General features: G+C 44.0%; 1 protein-coding gene across 2 annotated transcripts; it reads left to right on the forward strand.

Annotated features, from left to right (window-relative positions):
* Positions 1 to 444: 444 nt before the first annotated feature.
* Pou2af1 (POU class 2 homeobox associating factor 1) lies at positions 445 to 27360 on the forward strand. 2 transcript variants are annotated; one of them, XM_032910284.1, is made up of 5 exons: positions 445 to 550; positions 19287 to 19417; positions 19942 to 19984; positions 20072 to 20337; positions 25350 to 27360. In XM_032910284.1, the coding sequence occupies exons 1-5, from the start codon at positions 535 to 537 to the stop codon at positions 25662 to 25664; spliced, it is 771 nt and encodes a 256-aa protein (XP_032766175.1). In that variant the 5' UTR covers positions 445 to 534; the 3' UTR covers positions 25665 to 27360. The 2 variants fall into 2 exon arrangements, with proteins under 2 accessions (XP_032766175.1, XP_032766176.1); XM_032910285.1 differs by lacking the exon at positions 445 to 550 and adding an exon at positions 12043 to 12070 and having other exon boundaries at positions 19299 to 19417; positions 25350 to 25664.

Here is a 27360-nt window from a genome sequence, read left to right on the forward strand (position 1 = left end):
CGTCGAGCTGGGACCCATGGCGAGGTCAGTCCTGTAAATGGCCCGGTAGTGTGGAACTGTATGTGAGCGCCAGAGAAAGCTCGATGTTCTCGATATTGTCTTTTGGACCCCTCATTGCTCACGGAGCACTGATCCTTGACCTCATATTCCACCCTTTGTGTTCATGCAGACTCTCACGCCCCTCCTATGTGCTCAACACTGTGGCTCTGTGCAAATGCCTGTGGTCTCCCGTGCTGTGTGTTGCTTCGTCCCAACTGGCTGGCCCCGTGTCTAAAGCACTCTTCAGCCAGTGGGGGGCCTTTGGGGTGCACATAGTGGGGTGACAGATAGTGTTGCTGAAGAAAAAAGTACAGCTCTGCCTGAGGTGGGAGGATGTGATGACGTGGCCCACTCAGCGGGAACTCGGGCCTTTAAAAAGCTGAAGAAACAGCCTCAGAGTAAACGGTGGTTCCACAGGAGGAAAGCACGCCCAGTCACATTAAAGAAGCCAAACTGTCTGCTTCAAAGAGAAAAGGCAACATCCTGTCACAAGCCATGCTCTGGCAAAAATGTAAGTGCTTTGGTTGTGGCTGTCAGAGCCAAGTCAGCAGAGGCAGGGTCCAGGAACAGAGAGCTACTATTGGTGATGGGAGCCCCCAGTCTAGTCAGGGCCTAGCGGGGCTGGGAGGGCTGAGGTGGGTGAGAAGGAGCTTGATGGCAAAATCAGCTTGTTGGAGGTGATGCTCATTTTCCAATCTGGGGGAATGAACCAGTGTCCCAAGGTGGGACAGCTCATTGAATCTCCGGTTCTGTGCATGAATCACTGAGGTGACAGAAGGGCAGATTATGATTCATGAGACGGAAACCACATATGATACGGGTTAGGAGCCGTTCTTCACGTGAGGGAGGGCCTTTGCTTTCATAGACCCCATTGCTTTCTGCTTGTTATTCTTCTGTTGGCCCGCTTCTAGCTGAATTCTGCCAGGGGTGGTTCTCTCTTGTGGAACTGTTGGGATGGGATGGAAACTCAGTTGTGTGAAGCCTCTCTCTCTCTCTCTCTCTCTCTCTCTCTCTCTCTCTCTCTCTCTCTCTCTCTCCAAGCAGCTCTTTTCACTCTCTTCCTTATTCTCTGGCAATGGTTGGTTTTGTGTTCCACTGCAAAGGAGTCTGTGGGTTTATCTTTGACCTTGATTTTTAATCCCTGGACTTGAATGGAACAACCGTGAACTGTATTTTCCATTCTGTGGACTGAAAAGAATCTTGTGTTATCGCTAACGGAGGCTATACGGACATTTTCTACAACATTCCTTTCATGAAGTAAATAAAGTCAACTGCAGAGTCTCACAAAAGTGGAGCATTATTAAGGGTCAGTACTGTACTTCCTCATGTAACGAGCTATTATCAAGGAGTCCCCCTCTCTTTCTTTGTAAGCTGATTAATTCCTCAAAACTACCTTTTATTAGGTATACCATTCCTCAGTCAAACTTACATGATAATCCAGATTAAAAGGAAAAGAAATCATGGAGTGTTTTATTTATGAAAAGTAATCTGATAATATTGCTCCATTGGTTACAGTGACACAGTCCTCTTATCGCCCACCTATTTAGTCTCTATTTCTCAATCCCAAGTTCTCTGGACTTCATTATTCTCATATATGTGACTCAGAGAAGCAATTTTAACACGTCTGACTTTACTCACCCCATCACTGATATCAGAAAGACTTTTTTATAAAATTAAAAATAAATGAACTGTGATTTGGAGTTGAGATTTCTAACTGCATATTCTAGTTTGGGTAGCTTGGGACTATTCAGCAAGGTGACCAGAGCAGAACCTTCCTTGTCCTTCTGGAAACAGAATGGCAGCCAACACCATTGTAAATGCTAGGAGGTTGTGGCACATGGGTCTTAACATCCCCCAGGGCCTTCAAAGTGCCAATATGCCATCTTGCTTAGAGTGAAATCATTTGGGTTTTGTGTGAGCCGCTTTTATTTATTTTTTTTAAACTCTTAGAGTTTGCATATTTAAAATGGAGTTAAAAATAACCCCACCGTATATAACTGCTCTTTATAAGCTGACGGTGCCAGCAGAATGCTGCCAGTTGCTCTGCCTTGGCGTTGGCCCTGAGGTATGGCCGCTTGCCTTAGGAAGAAGCTGCCATGGCCTCCTGTTGTTACTGCATCTCTCTTCTCCAGTGCCTCTTCAGAGAGGAACAGATTTTCTTTTTCAGAGTTGTTAGAGGTCTTGCCCTTTACCCTGGTCATATGCCACCGCTACCAGACTGACTAAGACTTGTGGGAAACCAGTAAAGTCAAGGCAGTGCCAGCACAGGCGAGGTGGGCAGGGTTTGAAATCAGACACTGGGAGTGCTGAAAAGGCACTTTCTTTTTTTCAGAAAACACCCTTCAGGCATGGGCTGAAATGACTGTACCCAGGGGTTGGAAAGAGTTAAGAAAACAATCATATTCGCTCCTGTCGCCTCCTGTTGCTTGGCCCATGACTCCTGTTGGTGGACTCAGTGGGAACACAGGCTTAGGATGGGAGAACAGCAGGACAAAGCTCAGAACTGTTGACAACTGTGAGGTCCTCTCAGTTGTCAGCTGGATAAAGATGTCGGTCCATCTTCAGACTTACTCCTTAGGTTCTGCATTTGTGGTGCCAAGGAAGTGTTTGAGCCCCCTGCTTCCCCCATCCCCCCCAAAAAAAGGAGCTGATCTGATGCAACTCACAGCAGGGTCTTTATTCTATTCAGGCTAGCTCGCCCATCCCCCCCCTCTCCCCAGCACAACACCATTATACTGGACAGTTTTGGTGGAGGGGCGCCCTGAATATCTGGGGGGAGGCAAGCATCTAAATGGGAAGTTACTATGGCCTTTAGCATAATTGTCTGGTGCTGGGAGTCTTCATAATTTCTGCTTCCCTCTGCATTGGTGGTTGTTAGGCAGATGGCAGGCTTGTAACCTGGGGGTGTGGGTTTGTTGGGGGAATAACCTGGAGATGCTGGTCTTCTTGGGGATTAGCCTAGAGACTGGAGCTAGGCCCAGGTTTTGTTGGGGGGGCAACTTGGAAACTCATGCTAAGTACTGGCCTGTTAGTTTACCTGAGTTCAAACTTTCGGTCTCTAAAATGGAGTCTGAATTTAAGATTTGGCCTCTCACATTGGCCATCCCTGTCTCATGTAGTTGGGAACTAATATGCACAGGCTTGAGTCTGACAATTGCTTCTGCAGCTGAGTAATCTTAACTCTTCTCACTCTTAGTATGGAGATTTGAATGTGTGCCTCTCAAAGCATTGGGGGACAATTAAAGTAAGGAGTGTAACTGCCTCTGGACAATATCGTCTGTTCATACCGGGATGCCAGATTGGGTTTTTATGTTAACTGTTGGTTATAGTCCATTATTTTCTGTATGCAAGCAGTCTCCATAAAGTTTGCTCTTCCTCTGCGAATTAAAAAGATAGGTTCACATACACAGTAATATGTTTAATCATGGAATCTCCACACATATGTGTCACCATACTTTGTTCTCCTCTACTCCCCACCCTCACGGGTCCTTCCTTTGCTAAACCTATGTGGACTCAATTCTTTCAGTGGTTGTCATTAAAAGTCTAAGATAGAGAAAACACTCCACTGGAAAATGTAACTGTAACAATTGAATTTCACATGAGTTAACATGCAACTGTCTGACAATTTTTAGAGCCATGTGTGCTTAAAGTGACAAAAAAGAAAAAAAATCAAGAAAATGGTATAAAATCACGTCGTGCCACTGCAGCACACACGAAGTCTTTGTTTCAGAGGCTGAATTCAGCAAAGCACTAGCCTGCCTAAATGTGAAACACTAACTTCTGAATTTGGATCACACATCTTCAGACGGAATTGACCGATACTACTTGTGTAAAGAAAATAGTTTTTTTTTTCAGTTCAAGGTCATATTTTAAACTCTTATTAAGGTTTCAAAACCATGAAGATTATTTTATCTAGATGTAAGTTCTTACTAAAAGGTTGAACTTAGGGAAAACAATGGATGTAGGTGAAGTGAAACTCAAGTCACCAATAAGCAAGCCACAGTAGTCAGTTAATGCTTTCCTTCCTCTAAATGTCCAATCAGGCTATGCCAGCTTCCTTCCTGTGTATCTTTTCCTATACTTTCAACCTTCCAGTCAAAATAATCTTGGCTGATAAAATCTAGCGACGTTTTCAAAGGTCTACAGCATAGGTGTGCCCATATGGCCTATGTGCCGAACCAGGTTTATTATCTATATTTGCAATTAAAGTTTTATCGAAACGCAGCTATGCATATATGCATATTTAACAGGGCTGTTTCTGCTGTAGCAGAAACATCTGTAATGTTACTTGCATGGCTCTATCTTGCCCTTTATAGAAGTTTGCTCACTTCTGGATTTAGATGCCTGCTTGGTACTTGAGATACTCATTTCCCTGGGTTTCTCCTAGGCTTGTATAGTGTTAGCACCAATGTTAGATAAATCATGCAGACAGTTGAATCAATGTCAAGAATCTAGAAATCTTTCTTAGAAATGATGGAGAATGTAAAATAAATCCAATATCACTTGTTGGGAGGTTTTGTAAACTGGAAGACGCGATTTTAATCATTGCTTCTTGTATTACGGAAAGAGCTGTGTGATCACGAGAGGCAGGGTTAACTGATTTTTCTTTGCCTTGACTGTCTCATGTACCATGGAGTTGGCCATGTTATGTTTTAACTGTAGTAAGTTAGGGGCACCACCTTAGGGACAGGAACTAGTTATTAACTAAATCATTATGCCTTTGTCAGACAGCTGGAGCAGACCAGAGGTTTAACATAAATTAGGAACTCACAATTCTCACTAATAGTGAAGTCTACCTTTAGGGTTTAACCTAAGGTTCCACTAGCTAGGAAATATAGTTCTAAGGGTAGTTAAAAAGGACTCAGGGTTATACATATTATATAACTTTTGAAGCTTTGAAGTCTCATGCATAAATTCAGTTCTATTTATAACAGGAAGTAATTTAAACTATGTGGACAACCTCTAACTTTTCTATTCTGTGATACAGCTTTTGCCCAATTAGCTTAGTAAAGACCTTCCTTACTGAGTTTATGCAAAGTCAGTGGTTCTTAATGCTAACAATAAGTAGAGCCCAAAGGAGAGATGTAGAGTCACAGGTTCCTCACGAAGGTGAAATGGGGGTAGACTGGGGAGGATGCGTGTCTCTCAGGCTGTTGTAGTCCCTTTACCTGGGGAGACAGGAACAAGTGTTTATCAAGCCAATGAAAGAGCCACATGGCAGTTCTACACAAGTGTAGGTTGGAGACACTGTGAGTTTATTTGATTCATTTACAGGAGCATGGGCCACCCCCAAATCTGCATCACTAACAATTTCTACCCTAGCGTGAGTAGTGACCTCCCTAAATCTGCACAGTGGAGCCCCCTTTAGTTAATCCTTTCCTTCTTATGAGCTTTGCCAAGCACCCCCTGAGAAGAATTCTCACTGGGAAAGAATTACATACAGCTGGAGGGTAGGGGTCAAGGGTCCAGTGAAGAGTCTAATGACCTTTCCTTCTATGGTAGAACGTGAACAGGTTCAGTCTTGTGGAGATCTCATGGATGATCACAGAGACTCTGATTAAAATGGGAGCAGCTGGTGTTATTGCCCAGAAAACACTGTTCCACAACACAAGGATGCCGTTTACTTGGTAAAAGAGCAAGTGGTATTCCTGGTGGGCATTTTCCTTGTCTTCCTATATTTACTAAAGAAAGATGTCAAGTATGTATTACTAATTCTCAATATTTACCAACTCAGAAGTGTTGAAAATGGTCCTTCATTTCATACCTGCGAATCTGTTCTTTTATGAAGAATAAAGAGTCAAGGTTGTCTACACTTGTTCCCTAAAGTCTGGGTGTTGGACTTATTAAGAAATCATTAAATGTTTGCCTTTTAGCTTTCCAAATACAAAGTAGGTGTATCAGGTCCCTTCACCCTGATTGTCCTACAGTAGTTTGGTTTCCAGTTAAATGAAGGTGCTGGATAATTTCTCTTGCTATCTAACCAAAGCAAGTTGGGTAATTAATTATGATTGTTAGTATAACTTTCCCTTTATGGCATCCTTAGTAACTCCCCTAGCTTTCTCAGTTTTAGGAAGAACTTCTTGATCAGAGTCACCTTGGATCGATTACCTTGGATGAAAGAACCTTCTCCCCAGTACCATGGTTGTATGAGGCTATGAACAGACACATTATTTCTGCATTTGTGATTATACTTCCCAGTCTACAGATGAACAGGCTTGGGACTTTTCAGCCACTACGTAACCACCATGAACTTAGTCTTTTCCTAGCTAAGGTTAGACAGATTGGACTTAGTCTCTACTTGCTGAGTTTTCTTATGACCCTATTTGAAAAATATATATTTTAAAACAATGGTTTGTAAGTTACTAGAAAGGAGTCTTATGTCTACCCAGAGCAGTACTTTTCGACATTGGCTAAATACTGGGATGTTTTGGAGGAGATTTAAGGGAATATCAATAATTTGGTCCCAACCCGGAGGGTTTAGTTGAGTTGTCCAGGAACAGAAGTTATGTATACATTAAGATGTAGGCTATGGTAGGTGTTTATTACTCTGCTCAGCAGGAGCTAACACACAATTTCCAACACAACTAGAAAATGACCTGAGAATAAAGATTGTTTAAGCTTTCTAGGCCTGGGAAATGTTGGGATAAAAAGGAGAGGCAAGGGAGGTAGAAGTAGAGCAGGTTCCAGTCATCTTTTCATTATGCCTTGCTTGCATATACTTGTGCACGCTGTACTTCCCATCCAATAGGGTGACTTCTAGAGATTAAGGAGCTATGAGCAAAGCCATTCCTCTTCTTCCTGGGGGATTTACTAGTGCTGACAGCTGAATCTCAGCTCTCTGTACTAGAATTAGCAGAAAGTGCTCAGTCCTTCTGATAGTGTTAAATGGCAGTTGTGGGGTACGTGCACTTACTTAGTGCCACTTTGAACAAGAAATCCTCCTTTGGAGCACTTTGGGTGATATCTTCTTGTTAATAGAGGGATGCGACATAGTCAGAATTTAAGTAAAATTGAGGACTATACCTCTCACTCCATGAAAGAAGTCCGTAGTAGGCTTCCCAGAATCCTATGGGGTCTCTGTACTGCCAATGATATTTGGGTTTATTTTGTCTTTCATTCTTATGTCTTTGTTATATGACATTTGTCCTCAAAATTTTCTGATTCTCGCTGTAACTAGACCCACTGCATTGATGATTATCAAATCTTGAAACAAGAACAGGGAAAATATCCATCTGTCTGTCTGTCTATCTATCTATCTATCTATCTATCTATCTATCTATCTATCTATCTACCATCATTACTGTACCTTCTAACACACAACCTCTTCTGACATATGAAGGCCACGCCAGCTATAAGGGAGAAGAATGTAATTATTTAGATGGGCATATTGTCAGGTCAAGGGCTGTTAAAAAAAAAAAGGAAGCAGTCACTGGATGTGACAACAGCCAGTCTTTGCCTTACTTTGTACTATTCAATCTACTTCTCATAATCTCTACATTATCTGTAACATGGATCCTGTTGTAAGAACTTCCTCACTGATGAGAAAAATGAAGCTTAAATATTATATTACTAACTTACCTAGGAGATAAAATTCATCTAAAGCCGACCCAAAATATAGACTTGCTAAGCTGCCCGGTCTCCTGCCAGTGAGCTGTGCTCCCTCCCAAGGCCTGGCAGATGTACTTGGTGAAAGGCAAGGCTTTCCATGTTAGACAAAGGTCAACAGTGAGATGAAATATAACAGACCCTCATAACGCATTTGTGATGTGTTTACTTATGGGAGAGAAAGTTATAGTGACTAGGGTTTTTATGTAGAGCCACAAAGGGACATTGCTGCTCTCTGTTTGTTTGAGAAGTTTGAAGACCAGTGTCAGGGTCAAGCAGATATGAGTTTGAGACCTAGACCTATTTGTGTTTTACTGGTTGTGATGCTGGTAAGTCCCTGCTCTTTCTGCGTACCACAAGGATGTGGTTCTTCCTTCATGGGTTGTGGTGGGTGTTTACGACCATGCTTGACAGTAAGTAAACACCCAATGAAGTTCTTGTTACTATTATTGTATTCTCTCATTGAGGACAGAGGTTATGCAAGCTAATTATAGATTACAATTTGTGAGTTGGATATTAATAGTGAAGTGGTAGGGTCCATACGCAAGGCCCTGTAATTAATACTAGGACTTGGGATCAGGGTTAGTGCTGATGGCTAAGGCGAACCATTTGAGACTCACTCATTCATGACTTCCTCATCGGGTGGCATGAGGCATGCGACTGGCGAACTTGTGCTTGTTTTTTTAATTCACAAGTTAATTTGGACTGAGGTATTTATAAGTTGGGTGCGAGGAGAACAACACTTAAAATAGTCAAGAAATAGCACTAATGATACTGAAAATCGAAACACCAATGTGCTGCCTCAGGTTCTTAGTAATGGTTTCATAGTGCTACTTTCTGGGAAAAGCTGGCAGCTAAAGAATTATAAGCCAGAATTACTTTCAGACTAGGTGCTAGTACCCAAAAGGAGCCTACCACCCTTCAGGAAAATTCAATTACCTTTTAATCTATTAGAAAGAATCAAACCTTTACTGGGAGGGGAGATAATAATGAAGATCTTAAAGCCTAGGAATGACAGATGCTGAGGAGCTGAAAAAGAAAGGAATGAGAAAAAGAGTAGAAAATAGCAGGTTCTGATATTGGATGAAAGCTTTGTCAGCTCGGGAAAGAAGAGTCTAGAAAGAAAGTCAGCTCATCTTTTCATATGCTTTGCCTGTGTGTACTCATATAGGCCTCCAGTCTAGTGTTGGAACTCCTAGAGTAGTGAGGCAAGGGAATAAAAAATTTCTTCAGCAAAGGGGAAGATAGAACCAGTGATGATGGCATGGGACATTTGTAGGTCATGAAGGCCACCTGATGACAATCAGGTTCATTGCTTAGATTCTAGGAAATATTTGGGTAGAAATCCAAGGATGTCTAGGCTGATGCACATAAATCTTGTAATTCCCTCTGTACCTTTCTAATGCTATAACCCTTTAATACAATTCCTCATGTTGTGGTGATTCCAAACCATAAAATTATTTCCTTGCTACTTCAGAATTGCAATTTTGATGTTGTTATAAACTGTGATGTAAATATCTTATATGTGGGATAGCCGATATGTGACTCCAAAGGGGTTGTAATCAACTGGTTGAGATCTACCACTCTCTTCAAATCAATTCTCTTGTGAGAGCCCAACATCAAAGTTGAGATGAAGGATCTCTTGGATAGGATGCTTCGAGCTTGGCTTGTTTGTTAATGTCCTGATTTTCTTGCCTCTGTAGTCACTTGCTGGCATCATAATTGTGTCCTAGGGTTCTAACCAGCTCTTCATTTCTTTGACCAAGAGCCCTGATAGCTAGTCACAGGTTCTTGGCTTACAGAATGAGTCACTGTGAAGAAGGCTATCTTGATTTTCATGAAGCTTTGCAGCTGCGAAAGTTATGTCCTCAGTCATGTGAGCTTCTTGTGAATTAGGGAGTAGGCAAATTCCTAAAAAATGACCCAGTGACATATTTATCAGACTTGATATTCTAACAGCTACTCCTTAAGTGTCCCCCATGAAGTAGTCTCCCATGTCGTGAGAGCTACTAGTTAGTAAACCTGAGACTTGTCCCAAAAGCTCATCTTGACTACAAGTTCTGTTTTTCTTCATGAGTCAGTCACCAGGACTAACTTTACATGTGGACCAAAACCCTACACTAGTCATAAGCCTTGAAGCTTGGATAGTTGGACCTGACCCTTAAATACAACCCCTGCTGCATCTAAAAATCCTTGAAGAGAGTAGTCGTTATCCATGGATCTCAGGGAAAAATATTTCTTTTGTAAGATTGTCTTTAGCCTTAAAAACCTAAAATAAGGTGTTGCTTAAGTCAAGAAACTAACAGCTGAGTATTCGTCTGCCTCTTCAAGCTACCCAACAACAGAGTTTCTTCCTGAATGATATTAGATAGAGCCAATAATTCTAGATTCAGGTCTTTATTTAGTAAAGAAAGATGTATTTCTTTCTTCTGCTCCATCCCTTCTTGTGGAGTTGTCTTCCTGTAGGATTTAGGTTTGCAGTAGGATGGTTGGGTGTAATGTGGGACTGATGCTCATACATTCTCAAGGCTACTTCACTCCCACTTTGAGCTTGCTGCCCTCTGTGAAGCCCAGGTGTCCAGTGTGTGAGCCAGGAGTCTGCCTTGCTCTAACAGGTAATACAACACCTCTGGCCCCCAAACACTACATTCTAGAATTGCATTCCATGTTGCATACATAGCTATAGATAGACTTCATCCTAACCCACTGATATCTATAACTCAGCCTCAGATATGGCTATGGCCATGTCCTTTTAGAGACACCTACATGTTCCTTAAGGCCTGGCTAACAGCACTGGCTAACAGCTGAGGTCAGGGCAAGCATAAGCCATTGTATTCTGTCTCTTACGTAACTACTAGCACTCAAAAATATCTAAGATATTTACTCTTAGGGGAAACCTTAAAAAGTCCTTAAATATGCCATAAGCCTCCCCCCCATTTATCTGTTGGCTTCTGAAGACAGAAATGTACTCTGCTCAGACAACTTTTACAAAAACCAAGGCTTTGGTCTCCTGTTTAGGGTTGCTGTCTTTAGGTGAGAGCTTTGGACCTTCCCTGGTCATTGTTGGTTTCCCTGTATCCTAACTAGGCTTTTCTTGGGGGACTTTAGGACCACAGACCTGAAAGTGACTTTCAGGAGCACAATGAAGACCTACAAACTACCCAGCTAGGACAGTGCTTTCTGGAATCTGGTATTCAATTTAAGACAAAGCAATGGCTTTCCAGAAGTTGGTCTGGGTGGCATATTGGAGAAAGGAGTGCTGCCACCTAGATCCAGTCTCCCCTTCTGTCCTCCGCTTTATGAAAACTGAATTGAAAGCCCACTAGCAGGTTTTGTAGATAGTAGAGTCCTGGATATGCCCAGACATTTAGTCTCAGTATGTAACAAGATGTGCTGAGCGATAGTGACTTTTTACTTGGCACCTATTGTATGCCACATGTTGTAGTTAATAAACAATCTTTACGACCACCCCTGAGACAGACAATATTATTCTCATTTTTACAGGTAGAGAAACTGAGGCTTACACAGTTAAGTTACTTGTTGAGGGTCACACAGATGATAAGCAATGTAGCAAGCCTCCCAAACTAGGTCTGCCTGGTCCTAACCCTGTACCGCACTGTATATTAATGCAAAGGAGTCTTGCACGGCACTGGATTTCCCTTCCCCTTTCAATTGAAATAGGTCCACCTTAGATGGAGGTGGGCTATGAGTTCATCAAGACTAACTCTACAATGACTTAGCAATCATGGCAAATTTGAGTCTCACAAAGAAAGATACTTAATGGAGATAGCCCTTGCCATTCTAGTATGAGTACTGAGTTTGGTCCCCGCAACTGGCATAATGCTATGTGCATATAATCCCAGTTCTAGGAATGTTGAAACAAGACAGATCCCTGGTGATCTCGTGGCTTGTCAGTCTAGCTGACAGTTCTAGACCAGTGAGAGACCGTACCTCAAAAAGAAAACAAAACAACTAAGGTAGCTGGCATGTAGATTGACATGTGTAACTCTACACACACACACACACACACACACACACACACACACACACACACACACACACACACAGTTTCCCCCCTGTGTTCTTTACACAAGGAAAATTAACATTAACATTTGAGTAAAGATTCTGAATCTAGATGATGTTCATCCTATAACAAGTTCTTGGGGGTTGGAGGTTTAGCTCAGTGGTAGAGCACTTGCCTAGCCCTGGGTTCGGTCCCCAGCTCCGAAAAAAAGAAAAGAAAAAAAAACCAAACAACAACAAAAAAAAACAAGTTCTTGGGGCTGTTCTTCTCATAGGCTGGTCAGCCGAGGGCAGACAGCAGTTGGTGAAACACTCCGAGGGGTCACGGAAGGTCTGTCACATTGAGTGTCTTGGCAGAGACTTACTCTCATACTCATGGTATGGCCTGAGCCACTGACCCCAGGTCATTCTCTACACTGGAGAGAGAGCCGTCCACCATGCCTCTTGCCTCTCTCCTCTTTATATGCCTCTAGAGACAGCTTGCTGCTCATTCAAGCATTAACGAGTCAGGTAGAGGCGGAAGTCAGAACTCTTTAGTTCTGAAACAGCCACAGCTTCATTATAACCCACAATTCATTTGCTTGGGTGATGGTTTCATTAAAGTCTGCATATACCACCTGAATGGACTGCAAGCTCCCCAAGGGCAGGAACCTAGTCTGATCTGGTCAATAAGTATTCGCTAGATAAATGGTCTTCTAGATGTCTCTTGGTCTTGACCCTGAATTGGAGATGTGGTGTATCTGAGATGGGAACCCTTTCTGCTCTGGTGACCCTAGTTTCTATAAAAGGCAAGCAGATGCAGCTGGTTTCTCAGGTGGACCTATCTGCTGTCATTTCAGTAGAAAAATACCCAAAATAAAACCTTGCCAGGAATCGAGTCTCTCACTTCTTGTCACTCCTCATGTGAGTAGACTTTTGGCTAATTTCTTGTGGAGGGCTCACTGACCTGGAAAACACCCCTTTCTTTTTTGGAGAATTGGCCATCAAGAGAGACAGGATCACATGGTTTCAGCCAGTACTCCAGCTGAAGGAAGGATGGTTAGGATTGGCCCAGTGACCTTTATATGGTTCACCTTCAATGCCACACAGAGAAAAAAAATGAGACATATAGAGGCATAGAAGAAGGCATGTGGTGAATACAAAATGGGCTATGTTGGAGTCATGGGTCCTAAATTTGGTCGATGACACCACTACTGATGAGTGAAGTCCTTGGAAAGGTCACTGAAGTCTCTTAAGTATCACCTTCTTCGTCACTAAAAGAAGGGATGGAGAGTAGACTGTATCCTTTGTCTGTTTCAGAGGTCGTAGTACAGCCCCCATGATATCATTTATGTTAGAGGATCTGAGAACCACAACCACAGAATTTCATGAAAATGTAGGTGAGGATTTCAGAGTTTCTGGGAGTTATGATAATGACCTGGAAACACATGGACTACCCATCAATTCATCATTAAATTGGTGTACATACAGAAGAGGTATTTGCACCAGCTTCCTATACCCTGCTACTCCACAATAGATCAGAAAGAGGGTGGACAAGTGGTATGCAGGGTGCAAATGGCACTAGGGGAAAGGAATCTTGGACAGTGGGGTTTGTGTGTTAAGGAAACTTGCCACACAGAAAGCTCCCACACTACCAACCTGTGGCTAGCTTTGCTTGAGGCCATGATGTAGGATATCTATAATTTGAGGCTTCCACAAAGAAACGCTCTAGGCAGAAGTTTGGTCAGGATGAGCCGTGTCGAAGTGAGCTTTCTTGAGAGGAATGCCTGTTGAGAAGATCCTGGCTGTTGATTCTTTGATCTCTGTGGTTTTCATGGGAGAGCATCATATTTAAATAACTTTGATCTGAGGTTTGGGGTTCTAAGACTGCAGTAACACCCAGACAGCATCAGAACTGACCCTGGCTACTTTCCACTGCCAGTCTTTTTGCTAGGGGTTCCCTTGCCATGTCCCAGTTTGAGGACTTTCTTAGTGACTGTAGCTGTCCTTGAGCTTTTCCCAGTGGACTTGATTATCTGTGGCTGATGTTGAACACTGCAGGATCATGGAAGGAAGAACATGCTTTTGGGGGACATCTTGGGAAGGGGGCAAGAAAACCACCAATTCTTTCCTCTTGTCTGACGAAGCCAGCTTCAACCACCATTTTGGAACCTCTTAATAGAGACATCGCAGGTCATTTACCAGTACCTTCCTGTTTCTTCTCTACCACACTTGTAGCCTCAGAAGCAGTATCATCCTATAATCCAAGTGTAGTCCATTTTCTCTCTGATCTTATGAGCAGCTTTTGTAGAGCCATGTTCCCTCCCCTTACCCCTTTCCCATCTCTATTTCTTCTCTGCCTTGAGTATTATCTAGATTGCTAGAATGTATAGGTGACAAGTTTATTGTTTCCATTTGGAGAGTTTCCTGGTTCAAGCATTAGTGAATAGAATCAGATCCACAGTCACATGTACCCTGGATCATTTCGTCAGTTTACATTAGAAGAAGAAGAGGAAGAAGAAAAAGGAGGAGAAGGAGAAGCAGAAGAAGCAGAAGCAGGAGACAGAGACAGGGGGGGGGGAGAAGAAGAGGGGGAGGAGGAGGAAGAGGAGGAGGAGGAGGAAGAGGAGGAGGAGGAAGAGGAAGATTTAGTGTAAATTGGGTGGGAGAGTCTTTCTGTAGTATTTCAAGTCCTTCTGGCCAAAGAACAAAGTCTTCCTGTTTGGAAAAAAAATCAGCCTCTGTCCATAAATGAAAAGAATACATTTGAAAACTCTGAGAACTTCACCCTAAGAGCACCTGCTGTAGCATTTTTCATAAAGAATGTAAACAAACCTGTGGCCTACCCGAACTCATGTTTCCCAGAAGATCTCAGCCATCTCAGGCCAGCAACGCAAACAAGATTCTTCACATTAAAGTGTCAGCAACTTTTCAGATTTTGTTTTCTGTAGAAGCTAGGACAAGTTTGTTAGCCCCAGGCTTGGAGTGCTATTGTTCGACTATTTGTTTTGGTTTTGCTACAAGTAAAGAGAGTATTAGTGGTCTTCCTTCTTAATGAATTCTATTTTCTTTTGGATAATATTGAACACCAGCAGTGAAAGAAAATATGCTGCAGTGGTAATCTGGAGTGATTCAGAGGGTGTCATAAATGTCAAGAGACCTTCTCATCTAGGTGGTTTTTACCTTTCAAAGTAGCCCAATGTGGCTCAGCTGTGAGGCTCTACTAGTTGTGAATTGAAGCTTGAGTAGTCTTTTGAGTTGGGATGGAAGGGCTTCTATGGATGTGAGGACTCTTGTTCTCTGGTTTTCTGGTGATGCAAATCCATGCTTAACCTACATATTACATAATTTTTTTTAACAATTAAGGGCAGAGCTCTTAATTGTCGTCCAGTCTGTTTGTTGGCCTAATGACCCATGGGAAATCTCAAGAGGTCAATGGCTGATGCAAGGGTCTTCTCTCAGAAAACACCTATTGGACATAAGCTCCTTTAAAGCTAAACTGAAAGCCAAGTTACAGATGCCTAGGGCCGGCTACTGGCTCCAGAGTTGAGTAGCATGGGGTTATTAAATAGAGAGCTGTTGTGATTCTGTATAATTCCTTAGTGAAATTTTACTGTACTTTATTGAGGAACCTAGAGTGCTATGCTTGTTTAACTCAATAGAAACAAGTATTCTCTCAGGTGGGTAGAGAGTAAACCTAGATGCCAGTGTGCATGCAGGAGCTGTGGGATGTGTGACTTATTAGCTTCAGCCTGTTGCCCTGTGCACCTTCAGGTGGATGGCAGCCTCAGGCCTCTTCTTTTTGTGAGGTACAGCATATCTGGGTGTGTGGTGGGGGAACTGAAATGCCTTCTGCTGACTGTTTTAACTCCAGATCACTCACTGCTCATTTTGGAAAAGGAAAGCTCTCCTTGTGACCAAATGTATGGGTTTTGCTATCAACGAGGCTTCTTAAAAGTTTATTTTCCTTGAATACATTGGTAACTTATGTCCAATAGAAAAGAAAAGAAGTAAGGTTAACTCCTGTCCAAAGAGATTCCCAGAGGTTCATGTTCAGGTAGACTCATTTTCCATTGTGATGGATTCCTCAAGCCCACAGAAGCTACAAGGGTCCTCAGTCCTCCAGAAGAATGGCAGAAAGCTTCAAGCTTTTGCCAGTGTTCTGTCCAGAGCTGCAGTTTGACTAGGGAATTATTAAATTCTCTGGTTATCAGCACTCCAGGCTTTCTTCTTTGCCAATAGAGTATTATTTCACGTTTTTATTTTATTTTCTTCATATACTATTTTAAAAATTGCTATGTTAAATTATTTTAATATCTTGTTTAAAACGTCACAATATTTCAATGCAATCATTGGAAACAGATCAGTTCAAGAACTCAGCAGCCCTAAACAATGGTAATCACGATCTTGAACAAATTTTTTTTCTTCTTCCAAATTTCCATAGTGCCGGTGCTGGTCAGAGTTGAAGTCAGGGTGTTTACCGACTCTTGCTTTCCATAGATGAGTGTGAAAGGCCCCGACTGCAAGTTGCCAACTTGCAGATACTCTTGTCTGTTGAGCTTCTGAGGGAGATGTCTCAGCGCTTTGGCTTCTGATACTTTGCCAGCACTTTGAAGCGGCATGGTCAAAGCATCCCCACTCTTGCCTGCTCAGATGGAATCAGCAACAAGGCTCCTCATCGGCTCGCTGTGGACACAGAGCGGTGGGAGGTTCGCAGCTGTGCTGGATCAGTGCTTTGCTGCACGTGCTCTCATCTGCCAGGGCATGTCCGTTACTTCTGTGGGGTCCGGAGAGGACCTGATATTGAAGAGTGATTACCCTGTGTTTATAGCATCTCCCCAAAGCCTTCTGGGTCCATAGATTTTAAAACAGCAGAGGGCAGGAAACTTTTACTTCCCAAGATCTGGAAGTGCCTACCATTTCCTGTTAGAGCCAAGTGCATAGTGTGTCCAGTTCCAGAGGATGAGTGGGACCTGGAAGCCTCTAGGCCCTTCCAGGAATTGAACATGCAAATCAGGAGTGCATGAGCCTTGTTCCCATCTCGGACCTGGGCCGAGATATATGTGTCTTGTTACCCAACTGAATTCGAGGGTGACCATGGTACCTTCTCTTTCCTTTGACTCATGCCCCATTATTTTTCTGAGAGTAGAGTATCTCAGGCTAGGCTTCGTGCCTAAGGGATGACAGGAAGCCTAAGAGGAGGTAAGTGGAGGAACTATCTGTGAAGAAAGCTGACGTGGTCCTGATGATCCTGAGAAAGGGACGCAGAATGAAGCAGAGACAGAGATGCTCTTGCTGTCTCTCATCTCAGTCTATACACACTGGGTCTGTGGGCAGCACCAGACATCATTCTTGCACACACAGACATCATTCTTGCATGCACAGATGAGTCGTGCAAACAGCTCTTGTGCAGGGCTGACACACTCAGAAGGATGATTAGACACTAGAAGCATGCCACTGAGCAGTTTAAAACGTGCCTCCATTTCACAGATAAGGAAACTGAGGTCTAGAGTCATTATATAAATCTGGGGATTCTCTAGTAATAAGTGACAGGTCATATTCGAATGGGCTGTTTCTGGCTCTGACATCTGTTGTCATTGCTGCTTTGAGCGAAGATGAAGATGGTCTCAGGGCACAGATACCGTGCTGGCTCTTTCTTATGTCCACTCTTATGCTACTCCAAATCTCCCGTTTGTTATATTCATCTCATTGGTAGGATTTATTGTTTATGTTCTCTAGGATACTTGCAATCCATGTGAGTAGGGGCCACATCCACGTGTGCAGAATCACTTTGGAAGAATGAGTATGGGAGAGAGAGTCTCTTCTATGACAGCGGATACTAACATGAGGCCCATCTCCTACTGGGATGCTACAGAGGCTCTAGACGAAGTCGGGGATGAAGTATCAGAGCTCTGACCCCAGTCATCTTCAGAAACACTGTGTAGTTTGATACAGACAGACTCTGGGCTTAAGTGGCTTTTCCAAATCATACTCTATGGGAGCAAGACCCTGGGTATCTGTATTTTGCATCAGTTTCTACTTGGTTCTGTTCCATGGTCAGGGAAGAGACCATGGCATATATAGAATCCTAGACTGAGGTGTTAGGTCCTCACTCACTCTCTGCCTTGGGGCTCATTCTTCCCCCACTTGCTGGCCGTGCATGGCCTTCAAGACCAGACTATGCTGCTGCTGAGAGCCTAGGAATCTTGCAGGAGGTCTTGTGCAGACTGAGGCATGGTTGTTATCAATATCAGCTGGGTGTTTACTGAACAAAGTTCAGTCAAGGCAGGCCTGTGGATCCGGGTTGAACAGATACCCGGGCTTCCGGCCTTTGATACAAAGCCTGTGTCCCTGGGCCCCTTATCAGTGGAGGATAATGGGTTCCTTGTGTGAGTCCCAGAGACCATTGCTTCTTGATCTTGGATGCCCTAGATCTTGGCCTACCTGCCGTGGACCATTCCATCGGAGTGGGTAGGTTGTCTCTGACCTCCCAGGCAATGACAAGCCCTGTGCCCTGACTTGGGTTTAATTGATGCTTTTTTGGATTTCTTGAGAAAAGGGAAAGGAAACATTGTCCCAGCTGCTACAAGGTGGATACTCCAGTTCTAGGACACATGAGCCAGCATTGGGTGTTTGTCTCACATAGCCAAGGACCTAGCAGCCAGGAATTTTCCCCCTCAGTCAATTAACCCTACAGACCCAGGAGACATGAGAGGAAGACAAAAGGAAACACATTTGAAAGCACCACTCACTTGATTAGTTAATGAACAGCCATGACTAAACTTACAGAGGGACTAGACATGCCTGGCTCTCCGGGGGGCAGAAACAACACAGCATCTTGAGAAGTTTATAGTTGGAAGCATTTTAAATTTACCTCATCAAGGATAACTAATAATTACCTAGCAGGCTGTAGATTTATTGAATTTGTGGGACAAAGGGTGTAGCTCAGAGCTAGAACACTTGCCTAGCACGTCTGGGGCTCTGGGCTATATACACAGCACCAACAGGACAAGGAAACACGAAAACAAATTGCACCGATACCCATCTGATAAGAAGCTACAGGTTATGAAGATCAGAAAAGTTTGATGACTTCCTGGGATGCTATAGTTAGATTATGACTGAGAGGGGATTGGAATCCAGTCATAACCAGCTCAAGAGTTCTCGGGCTGATTGCCATCCCTTACTGCCACTTATGTGAAAGCTAGTCAGATCTGGATGTGTTGGAGAGGTGGATGTAGGAATTCCATGGCCTGCAAGGGGCAGAGAAGTTGCCCCAGATCAGGATTCTGACTATGAGGAATAGCAGTGAAGGCCGAGAGGTGAAACAGGCAAGGGCGTGCAGAGGTGTGTAACCAGGCCTTCTCGCTAGAGCCAGTTTATATAGCATCAGAAAAACGGGGCTCTGATACCCTCAGGATGTCCTGTCACTTTTAGACAAAGGGGAGAGGGCTTAATTATTTGGATATAGTAGGGCCCCAGAATGATTGGGGACAGGAAGAGCCTTGGGAACAATCTCTAGGAAGCCACACAGAGATTCAAGTTCAAGTATAACTTAGAGTTGGACAGTAGGGGAAGTGGGCATTTTGTGGTTGGGGGTATCTGACAAGGGCCATGGGTTCAAGTGACATTCCCCTTTACAGCCACAGCTTCAGAGCAAGCTCCTGCCCCTCCACGACCATACCAGGGCGTTCGAGTCAAGGAGCCGGTGAAGGAGCTACTGAGAAGAAAGCGTGGCCATACCAGTGTTGGGACAGCTGGCCCACCAACTGCGGTGAGGAGCTGCTGTGAGCAGTGTGACTGCAGTGTGTGTGTGTGTGTGTGTGTGTGTGTGTGTGTGTGTGTGTGTTCATGCGTGCATGCACAAAGTTGGATTTGTCAGGAGGGTTGACAGAGGGATAAGGCAAGAGTGTCCTTCCCTGATTCGTGCACCATCTGTAGGGCATGAAGGCAGCAGATTTCATGGAGAAGGTGACCCTGGATGCGATAAGCTGGTGATTTGTTGGGTGGTCAGGGGAATTCTTGAAGGGCTTCTTGCTTTTATATGTAGGAAAAAAATCTATTGGTGAGGCTTCAGGGAGCCAAAGGTACACACCCTAGTGTGAGTTGAGAGTTCATAAAGTTTCTTGCTAAACCAAACTACAAAACCCTCAAAAAGGCAGGTGGTGATGGTTGAGGTGCGGGGTGGGAGGTTTTATTTTCCCACATAGTTCTCCTATCTCGGGACCCTGAGAGTCCTTGAGAGGGCTTGCTGCAGATAGATAAACATCCATTCTGGTCTTCTTGTCTCTATTCTAGGTGGTACTGCCCCACCAGCCCCTGGCAACCTACAGCACAGTGGGTAAGAGCTCTCCTATAATAGTCTTGGTGTCTTTGGGAACTCCCCTCTTGGGAAGCCTGCACTTCTGTAATTTCCTTTTTCCCACAGGTCCTTCCTGCCTTGACATGGAGGTTTCTGCTTCCACAGTGACAGAGGAGGGGACATTATGTGCTGGCTGGCTCTCCCAACCTGCCCCGGCCACTCTTCAGCCCTTGGCTCCATGGACGCCCTACACGGAGTATGTGTCCCATGAAGCTGTCAGCTGCCCTTACTCCGCTGACATGTATGTGCAGCCTGTGTGCCCCAGCTATACAGTGGTGGGACCCTCCTCGGTATTGACCTATGCCTCCCCACCACTCATCACTAACGTCACGGTATGTCACACAAAAGTAGAGTTCTCTCCACCGATGCTGATAGCACCCTCTCAGAAGACGCTTGGTTTTCTTGTCTATTGATTTCCGTGGTTACTGGGTCAGCTAAGTTCACTGCATCCTCCAGGGTGACTTGTTCTTATTCCTCTTGACTGAAACTATCTGTCCTCCACAAAGACATTGTATGCTCGAGTTGTCACATCCTTTACTCCTGTGGGTTGGGAAGATCTGTGGGTTCTAGCCCAAACCTTCCTAGCTTCTCTGGAAGCAGTGCGTCTCAGTAAGTGAAGTTTTTAGCAGATGAAGTATTAGGTGAGATCTGTGTAGGGTCTGGGTTCTTATCAGTTCAGATAACATGTGGAGTAGTTGTATACTTAGCAATGGGAACTACTATAATACTTCCAGGCTAAGAACTAGTCATCAAGGAAACTACTTTTGGGTCAGACGCACCTGTACGGTAATTTTTTTTTCCTATTTCTTGTAACATTAAGTTACCTGTGTATATCAGTCTTTCCCTTTTTCTTATCAGCTCCGTGCTTAGTACTTTGACCTCTCTGAACCCAGAGTCCTCATCTATTAGACAGGAGAGTCTAACAAGATGGGATCAGATGAGTTGGTACACATGGGACTGTGTTTAGCATAGAGACAGCACTCCTTAAATGTTCGTTATTCACCTAGTGGCCCTAGTCTGCCAGCAGTGTCAACAAATGAGTGCCTTCAAGTGTCAGGTAGGATAGGAACCCGCCCCCCCATCCTTGAAGAGTACAGGAAAAGAGTTACAGTTTTATATGCTGGGTGGCTATGTCTCCAAAAGAATGGGAATTCCTGACGTGCTTATGGGGAGAAAAAGCCTAGGAAGCAGTGGTGACCAGCGTCATTCTGGGACTATGGGCAGTACATCTGGAATCTCCCTTTTGGTCTCAGATCCTACCCTGTGCTGATGGAGCTTGCCTTAGATCTTCATGTCCCCTCTGTTTAACTTTAAGGTCCAGGGGTCACTCCAGTGCCCCTGTTCTCTACCTCAGAGCACTTTCCTGGCAAAACTTCCCCTGCCATTCCCACCTGGATACTCAACAAAGTGATTTGGGGATGGATCTTGATGCTAGTGAGTAGGAAGGAGTTAATTAATTAAGGCAAATGATTTCCACAGTGAGGACCCGGGGTGGAGGATATGGTGGTTCACAGCCTTCTCACTACTGAAGATTCTGTTCATTATTTATCCTTTTTTTTTTTTATCATCTTCACCTTCCACTCTGAAAGGGTCTGTGAATTGAACAGACTGTATTTATTAAGAAATGATTTGTTTTGTCATTTTGTGAATTAACTCATCAAAGATGGCTCAAGCTACTGGCTCAGCACTCCTGAGCAGCAGAGAGATAAGACCTGCAGTTCTATCCCTTGGCAAGGAACCAGCAGTTGCCATTGATCTGTATAGGTAGAGGAGTCAAAAGTGAATGGTTTCCATGTGGATTTTTAAAATAATTGTAGTAAGGTTCTCTCAGGTCCTGTCTGCCTTCAGGAAGCCAAGCTGGGGAGCAGGAGCTCACCCTGAATGAGAAGAAACCATTTGTGCATTAGGATTTTTACACACCAGCCTGCATGTTGGGAGTCCCCAGTTCCGTTGTTCAAATACAGAAACTCCAGGAAGCCTTGCTTCTCAAACTGCAGTCCCCCGTACCAGCCAAATTAGCATCCTCAGAGGTCTGACTGGACTTGCAGAATAACAGGCCCTTCTCCAAACCTCTGGGATCAGGATCCATGTTGTGACAAACTCTCCAGGAGGGTGATGAAAATTCTTCCCTGAATGACTCTAGAAACTTACTCTTACAATACAGTGACAGCTGGGGAGATGACAGGGGAGGATGAGGGAAGCAAGGGGAGGGGTTTGGATCTGTCTTCTGTCCGTGCAGAGAACTTTCTTATCCATTGGCTTGCTGTGGAAAGATAGTAAGCACATAGGCCTTGCCTCGCTGGCCTGAGGTTTGTTCGAGTAGCTGATATTTGAATGTGATATATGGTTTGTAGAATACTTGGGAGATTAGCCCCTGTCCCAGGGAGCAGCTCAGAGACGGGGAGGGGGTTGAGCAGGGACAGGTACCAGGCAATAGCAGGAAGAGGCCACGACTGCAGATACAACAGTGCTCCCAATGCTACAGGAATGCTGGGCTCTCTGTACTGGTCAGTACTAGACGGGCAAGGGCTGAAGGAGCTATGTTAACCCATGGGGATCTAAGGATGTCAAGGATTCTTGGGAATTGTTTTAGTTAGGGTTTCATTGCTGTGAAGAGACACCAAGAGCATGGCAACTCTTTATAAAAGAAAATATTTAATTGGGGCTGGTGTCTTAGTTAGGGTCTTATTGCTGTGAACAGACGCCATGACCAATGCAAGTTTTAAAAGTTACACCATTTGATTGGTGCTGGCTTACAGGTTCAGAGGTTCAGTCCATTATCATCATGGCGGGAGCGTGGCAGCATCCAGGCAGGCGTGGTGCAGGAGGAGCTGAGTTCTACATCTTCACCTGGAGGAAACCAAGAGTAGACTCAGCATCCCCAGACCCAGCTGGAGGAGGGTCTCTAAGCCCAACCCCACAGTGACACACTTCCTCCAACAAGGCCACACCTTCTAATAGTGCCACTCCCTTGGCCAAGCATATGCCAACCATCACAGCTGGCATACAGTTTTGGGGGTTTAGTTCATGATCATCACGGTATGAAGTATGGCAGCATGCAGGTAGACATGGTACTGAAGGAGCCAAGAGCTTCTACATTTTGATCCATAGGCAGCAGAAGGAGACTGAACCATATTGGGTATAGTTTGAGCATAGGAGACCTCAAAGCCTGCTCCCACAGTGGCACATTTCTTCCAACAAGGTCATACCTACTCTAGCAAGGCCACACCTTCTAATAGTGCATACCCTATGGGCCAGCATTCAAACATATTAGTCTATGGGAGTCATACTTATTCAAATCTCCACAGTCCACTCTCTGGCCCCTGTAGGTTTGTAGCCATAACATAATACAACATGCAATTTAGTATAACTTTAAAAATCCCCATAATCTTTCACAGTCTCAACAATTTCTAAATGTCCAGAGTTCAAAATGTCTTCTGAGATTCATGCAATCTCTTAACTGTAATGCCCTATAAAATTAAAGATGAATAAAAAAGCAGATCATATACTTCCAACATATAATGACACAGGACATATAATACTATTACAAAAGAGAGCACAGTGAAGAGGTACTGGACTAAAGTAAGACTGAAAAATATATGGGCAAACTCCAAACTCTGCATCTCCAGGTCTGCCATCAAAGCACTCTTCAGATTTCCAACTCCTTTCAGCTTTGTTGACTGTGACATATTTCTTTGTCTTGGTTCCATTTCCTGTTAGCAGCTTTCCACAGTAGGTATCCCACAGCTCTTGAACCCTTAGGTTTCCAAGGTAATACATACTTCATCTTCATAGTTTCACATGGCCTTTCTAGGTTTTCATGCTGGGACACCCCTGCCGTACACCTAGCCTTAGCAACTTTCCTTAGTCTCAGAGGGAGAGTCTATAAACCCCATTTTTCTATTCTTAACAAGATGCAAGTTTAGCTGGGTGGGATCTTGCCCTGGGGTCAGCACTTCCTCAATTCCACTTAATACCTTTAATCTGTTTATTTCCATCAACACAGGATTTGACTCCATTCCACTTCCTGGTGCCCCCTTTCCCCTTGAACCATGCATTTTGTATTTTTTCTTGCTTAGCTAGCTCCTGTTCATCAAAACACTCTTCATAAGAGTCAGCCACACAGAGTCTATGTTATACTGTTTTGAGATTTTCTTTTCCCATACAATTAATCTAACTCTCTTCACTTTGGCCTCAGGCAGACTCTTCAGACAAGGGGCAAAAACCAGCCACATTCCTCACCAAAATATCACAAGAAGGATTTCTGGGCAACATATTGAAATAATTCTCCTCTGAAACCTCTTGAACCCTCCCATCCCCACCCCAGTTCAAATAACCCTCAGCACCCTGTCCTTCATGTTCTTACTAGCATGACTCATTAAGTCCCACTTAAACCATTTGACTGCTTTTCTAATCTAAAGTCCTAGAGTCCACATCCTTCCAAACAAAAACATGGTCAGGCCCATCAGACCAATACCTCAGTCCCTGGTAACAACTTCCGTCTAGTTAGGCTTTCATTGCTATGAAGAGACAGCATGAGTGTGGCAACTCTTATAAAAGAAAACATTTATGGGGGCTGGCTTACAGTTTTCAGAGGTTTAGTCTATTGTCATCATGGTGGGAAGGATGGCGGCATGTAGGCAGATATGGTTCTGGAGAAGGATCTAAAAAGTTCTACATCTTGATATACAGGCAGCAGAAGGGGACTGTGTACCCCATTAGGTATAGTTTGAGCATAAGGAGACCTCAAAGCCCATTCCCACAATTACATACTTCCTCCAACATGAGGATACAGACTCCAAGCCCACATTTCCTAATAGTGCCACACCCTCTGGGCCAAGCATTCAAACACATGAGTCTGTGGGGGCCACACCTATTCAAACCACCACGGTGGTCCATGTTACCTTTCTGTCTGAGCCAGATAGAAGTCATCTTCAAGAAACAGCTACAAGGCTATGAGACAGGCTCATTATATATCAAGATTATATTTTATATAGTTTAAGATTTTTTTTTTGCAATTGGAATATATTTTACATTCAATGAAACCTATAAAGCCTTTAGTTTACTCAGCGGTATGACGTCATTATTTTCTGCACCCTCTTTCATGAAAAAGTGAAGCTTCCAAGTTGGGAAGTAGCTTGAGCATATAGTCAGAAGGGGAGGGAGCACAGCTGAAACTTGTCAGGCTTTCTCTTCTAGGAGACAGAGAAGGAGGAGGTGGAACCCTGTTAAGTGTAACACCAGAAAAGGCAGGTGGGGTAGAATGGGAGGTCATGATGGGGCAAGGATGCAGGTGGGCACCCCAGTTCTGCTAACCATTGTTCCTGTGTTTTTTTTGTCACAGCCAAGAAGCACGGCTACACCCGCAGTGGGGCCGCAGCTGGAGGGCCCAGAGCACCAGGCGCCCCTTACCTATTTCCCGTGGCCTCAGCCCCTTTCCACACTGCCCACCTCCAGTCTGCAGTATCAACCTCCAGCCCCAACCCTGTCTGGGCCCCAGTTTGTCCAGCTCCCCATTTCTATCCCAGAGCCAGTCCTTCAGGACATGGATGACCCCAGAAGGGCCATCAGCTCTCTGACCATTGACAAGCTTCTTCTGGAGGAAGAGGAGAGCAACGCTTACGAGCTCAACCACACCCTCTCCGTGGAGGGCTTCTAGGGTTGGCTTGCATCTAATAGCCCTTTCACCCGAAACTGAGATTAAAGAGCCCAGGTGGAGCCCAGAATTCTACCTGTTTGAAGTAGCTATTCCATAGGTTCCCTTTCTTCCTAAAGCTAAGTTGTATTCCTTTTCTCCCTTCTTCCTTCCCTCCACTTCCTTCCACCAAGTCCCATTTCGCTTCTTTCTTATTTCTCCTTTCAGTTTTCTTCCTCTGGAGCAGCAAACTATAGTGATATTATGAACAATACTTTATACTGAATGTCACCAAGTCGTGCAGCTCAGGGTTTTCCTTTCGAGTCACAGCACTAGGGAAGTGTCCTCTCGGGTGCCCTCTGCTTCCTGGTGGCAGTAGCTTTATAAATCTACTCTATGACCGTTTACCCCTTCTGCCATTCTGAAATGCATTTCAGTTTTGTTTTGTGTGCCATGCTCAGCCTTGGCCAGATGTGCTATATAAGTAGATGTTTCTGGTGTGGCTAGAGGGGATGGGACAGGACCATCAGGGTAGGTAGGGGCAGTCAGTGAGTGATGGACGACAGGGATGAGGAGGAGCAGGACACGGACCTGTGTCTGTGGTTAAAGAGGGAGTTGGGGTGGGGGGAGGCTGAGGAGTGACCTAACAATTAGCTTTGAAAAAAAATATCACTTTAATGCAATTTAGGAGTTCGTGATGGTGATTATGAGGAAAGCTGGCTAGGGATAAACGATGAGTCAGCCTATTTCTGCCCCTCTACAGGCCCTCTAATGTGATGCCAGCACTTCAAATACTTTTGTCAGCATATTGTCATAGCAACAGGAAAAGAAACAGGTGAAGCCTATCAATGAGGAGGCTCTCACTTAGTCCTTCCACGTGGGCTTTTGCTTCCTGTTGTGACTCACCCAGGGCCATCTTGATAGATTGCCATGGCGTCTTCCGCCCACTCACTGTCTGTCTCTGGGGTCCTGGAGTCCTGGTTGGCAGGCCTACCAGCCTTAATTTTCACTTTTCTTTAGTTTTTGCTGGAGAAGCATAACATTTTCTGTTGAGTGATTGCTGTCTTGGGGTGCTCTGCTCCTGAGGTGGATGTGTGTGTCTTTGGGAACTGGCCCACGATTACTAATGATGTATGTCACCATTACATACACACAAGCTTAGTCTATAGAATCCATGCAGAATAACAGACGTTCTAGAAAATGACAGTTTCTTTGATATCCCACCCCCTTTGCTTCCATTTTTAATGAAAACTTAGAGAGTTACCTGTCTTTTTTCTTTCTTCTGCTTTGTGTTTATTTTAATTCAGGCATTTCACCATCTACCTAAAATCCTGCATATCTTGAATTTCCTGTTATTCCTTTTTAATACTTGGATTGAATGTTACATCTGGATGGTGGGTTTACACTTCTATTGGAGGTTACTATGAACAAGAAAGGGAGCAGAAGGCCTCAGCTTATTTCATTAAGACCCTGTTGCACTTAAAAACACTATTTAAGATTTTCCAGCTACTTTGGGAGTTTGAGGTAATGCAGGGGTGGCAATCACAGAGGAGATAATGCTGGGAAAACAAACAAAAACAGCAAAGAAAGTAGTGTGAGTGTTTGCTAGGATTGAATTGGTACCTTGAAACCTCAAGTCTTGGCTGCAGGTGTCCATCCAGATTTCCTCCTGAGTTTTTCTACTCCTATGCAACATTTTCAATAAAGATTTGTCGATGAC

Source organism: Rattus rattus, chromosome 8, assembly GCF_011064425.1.
Source record: "Rattus rattus isolate New Zealand chromosome 8, Rrattus_CSIRO_v1, whole genome shotgun sequence".
NCBI classification, from domain to species: Eukaryota; Metazoa; Chordata; class Mammalia; order Rodentia; family Muridae; genus Rattus; species Rattus rattus.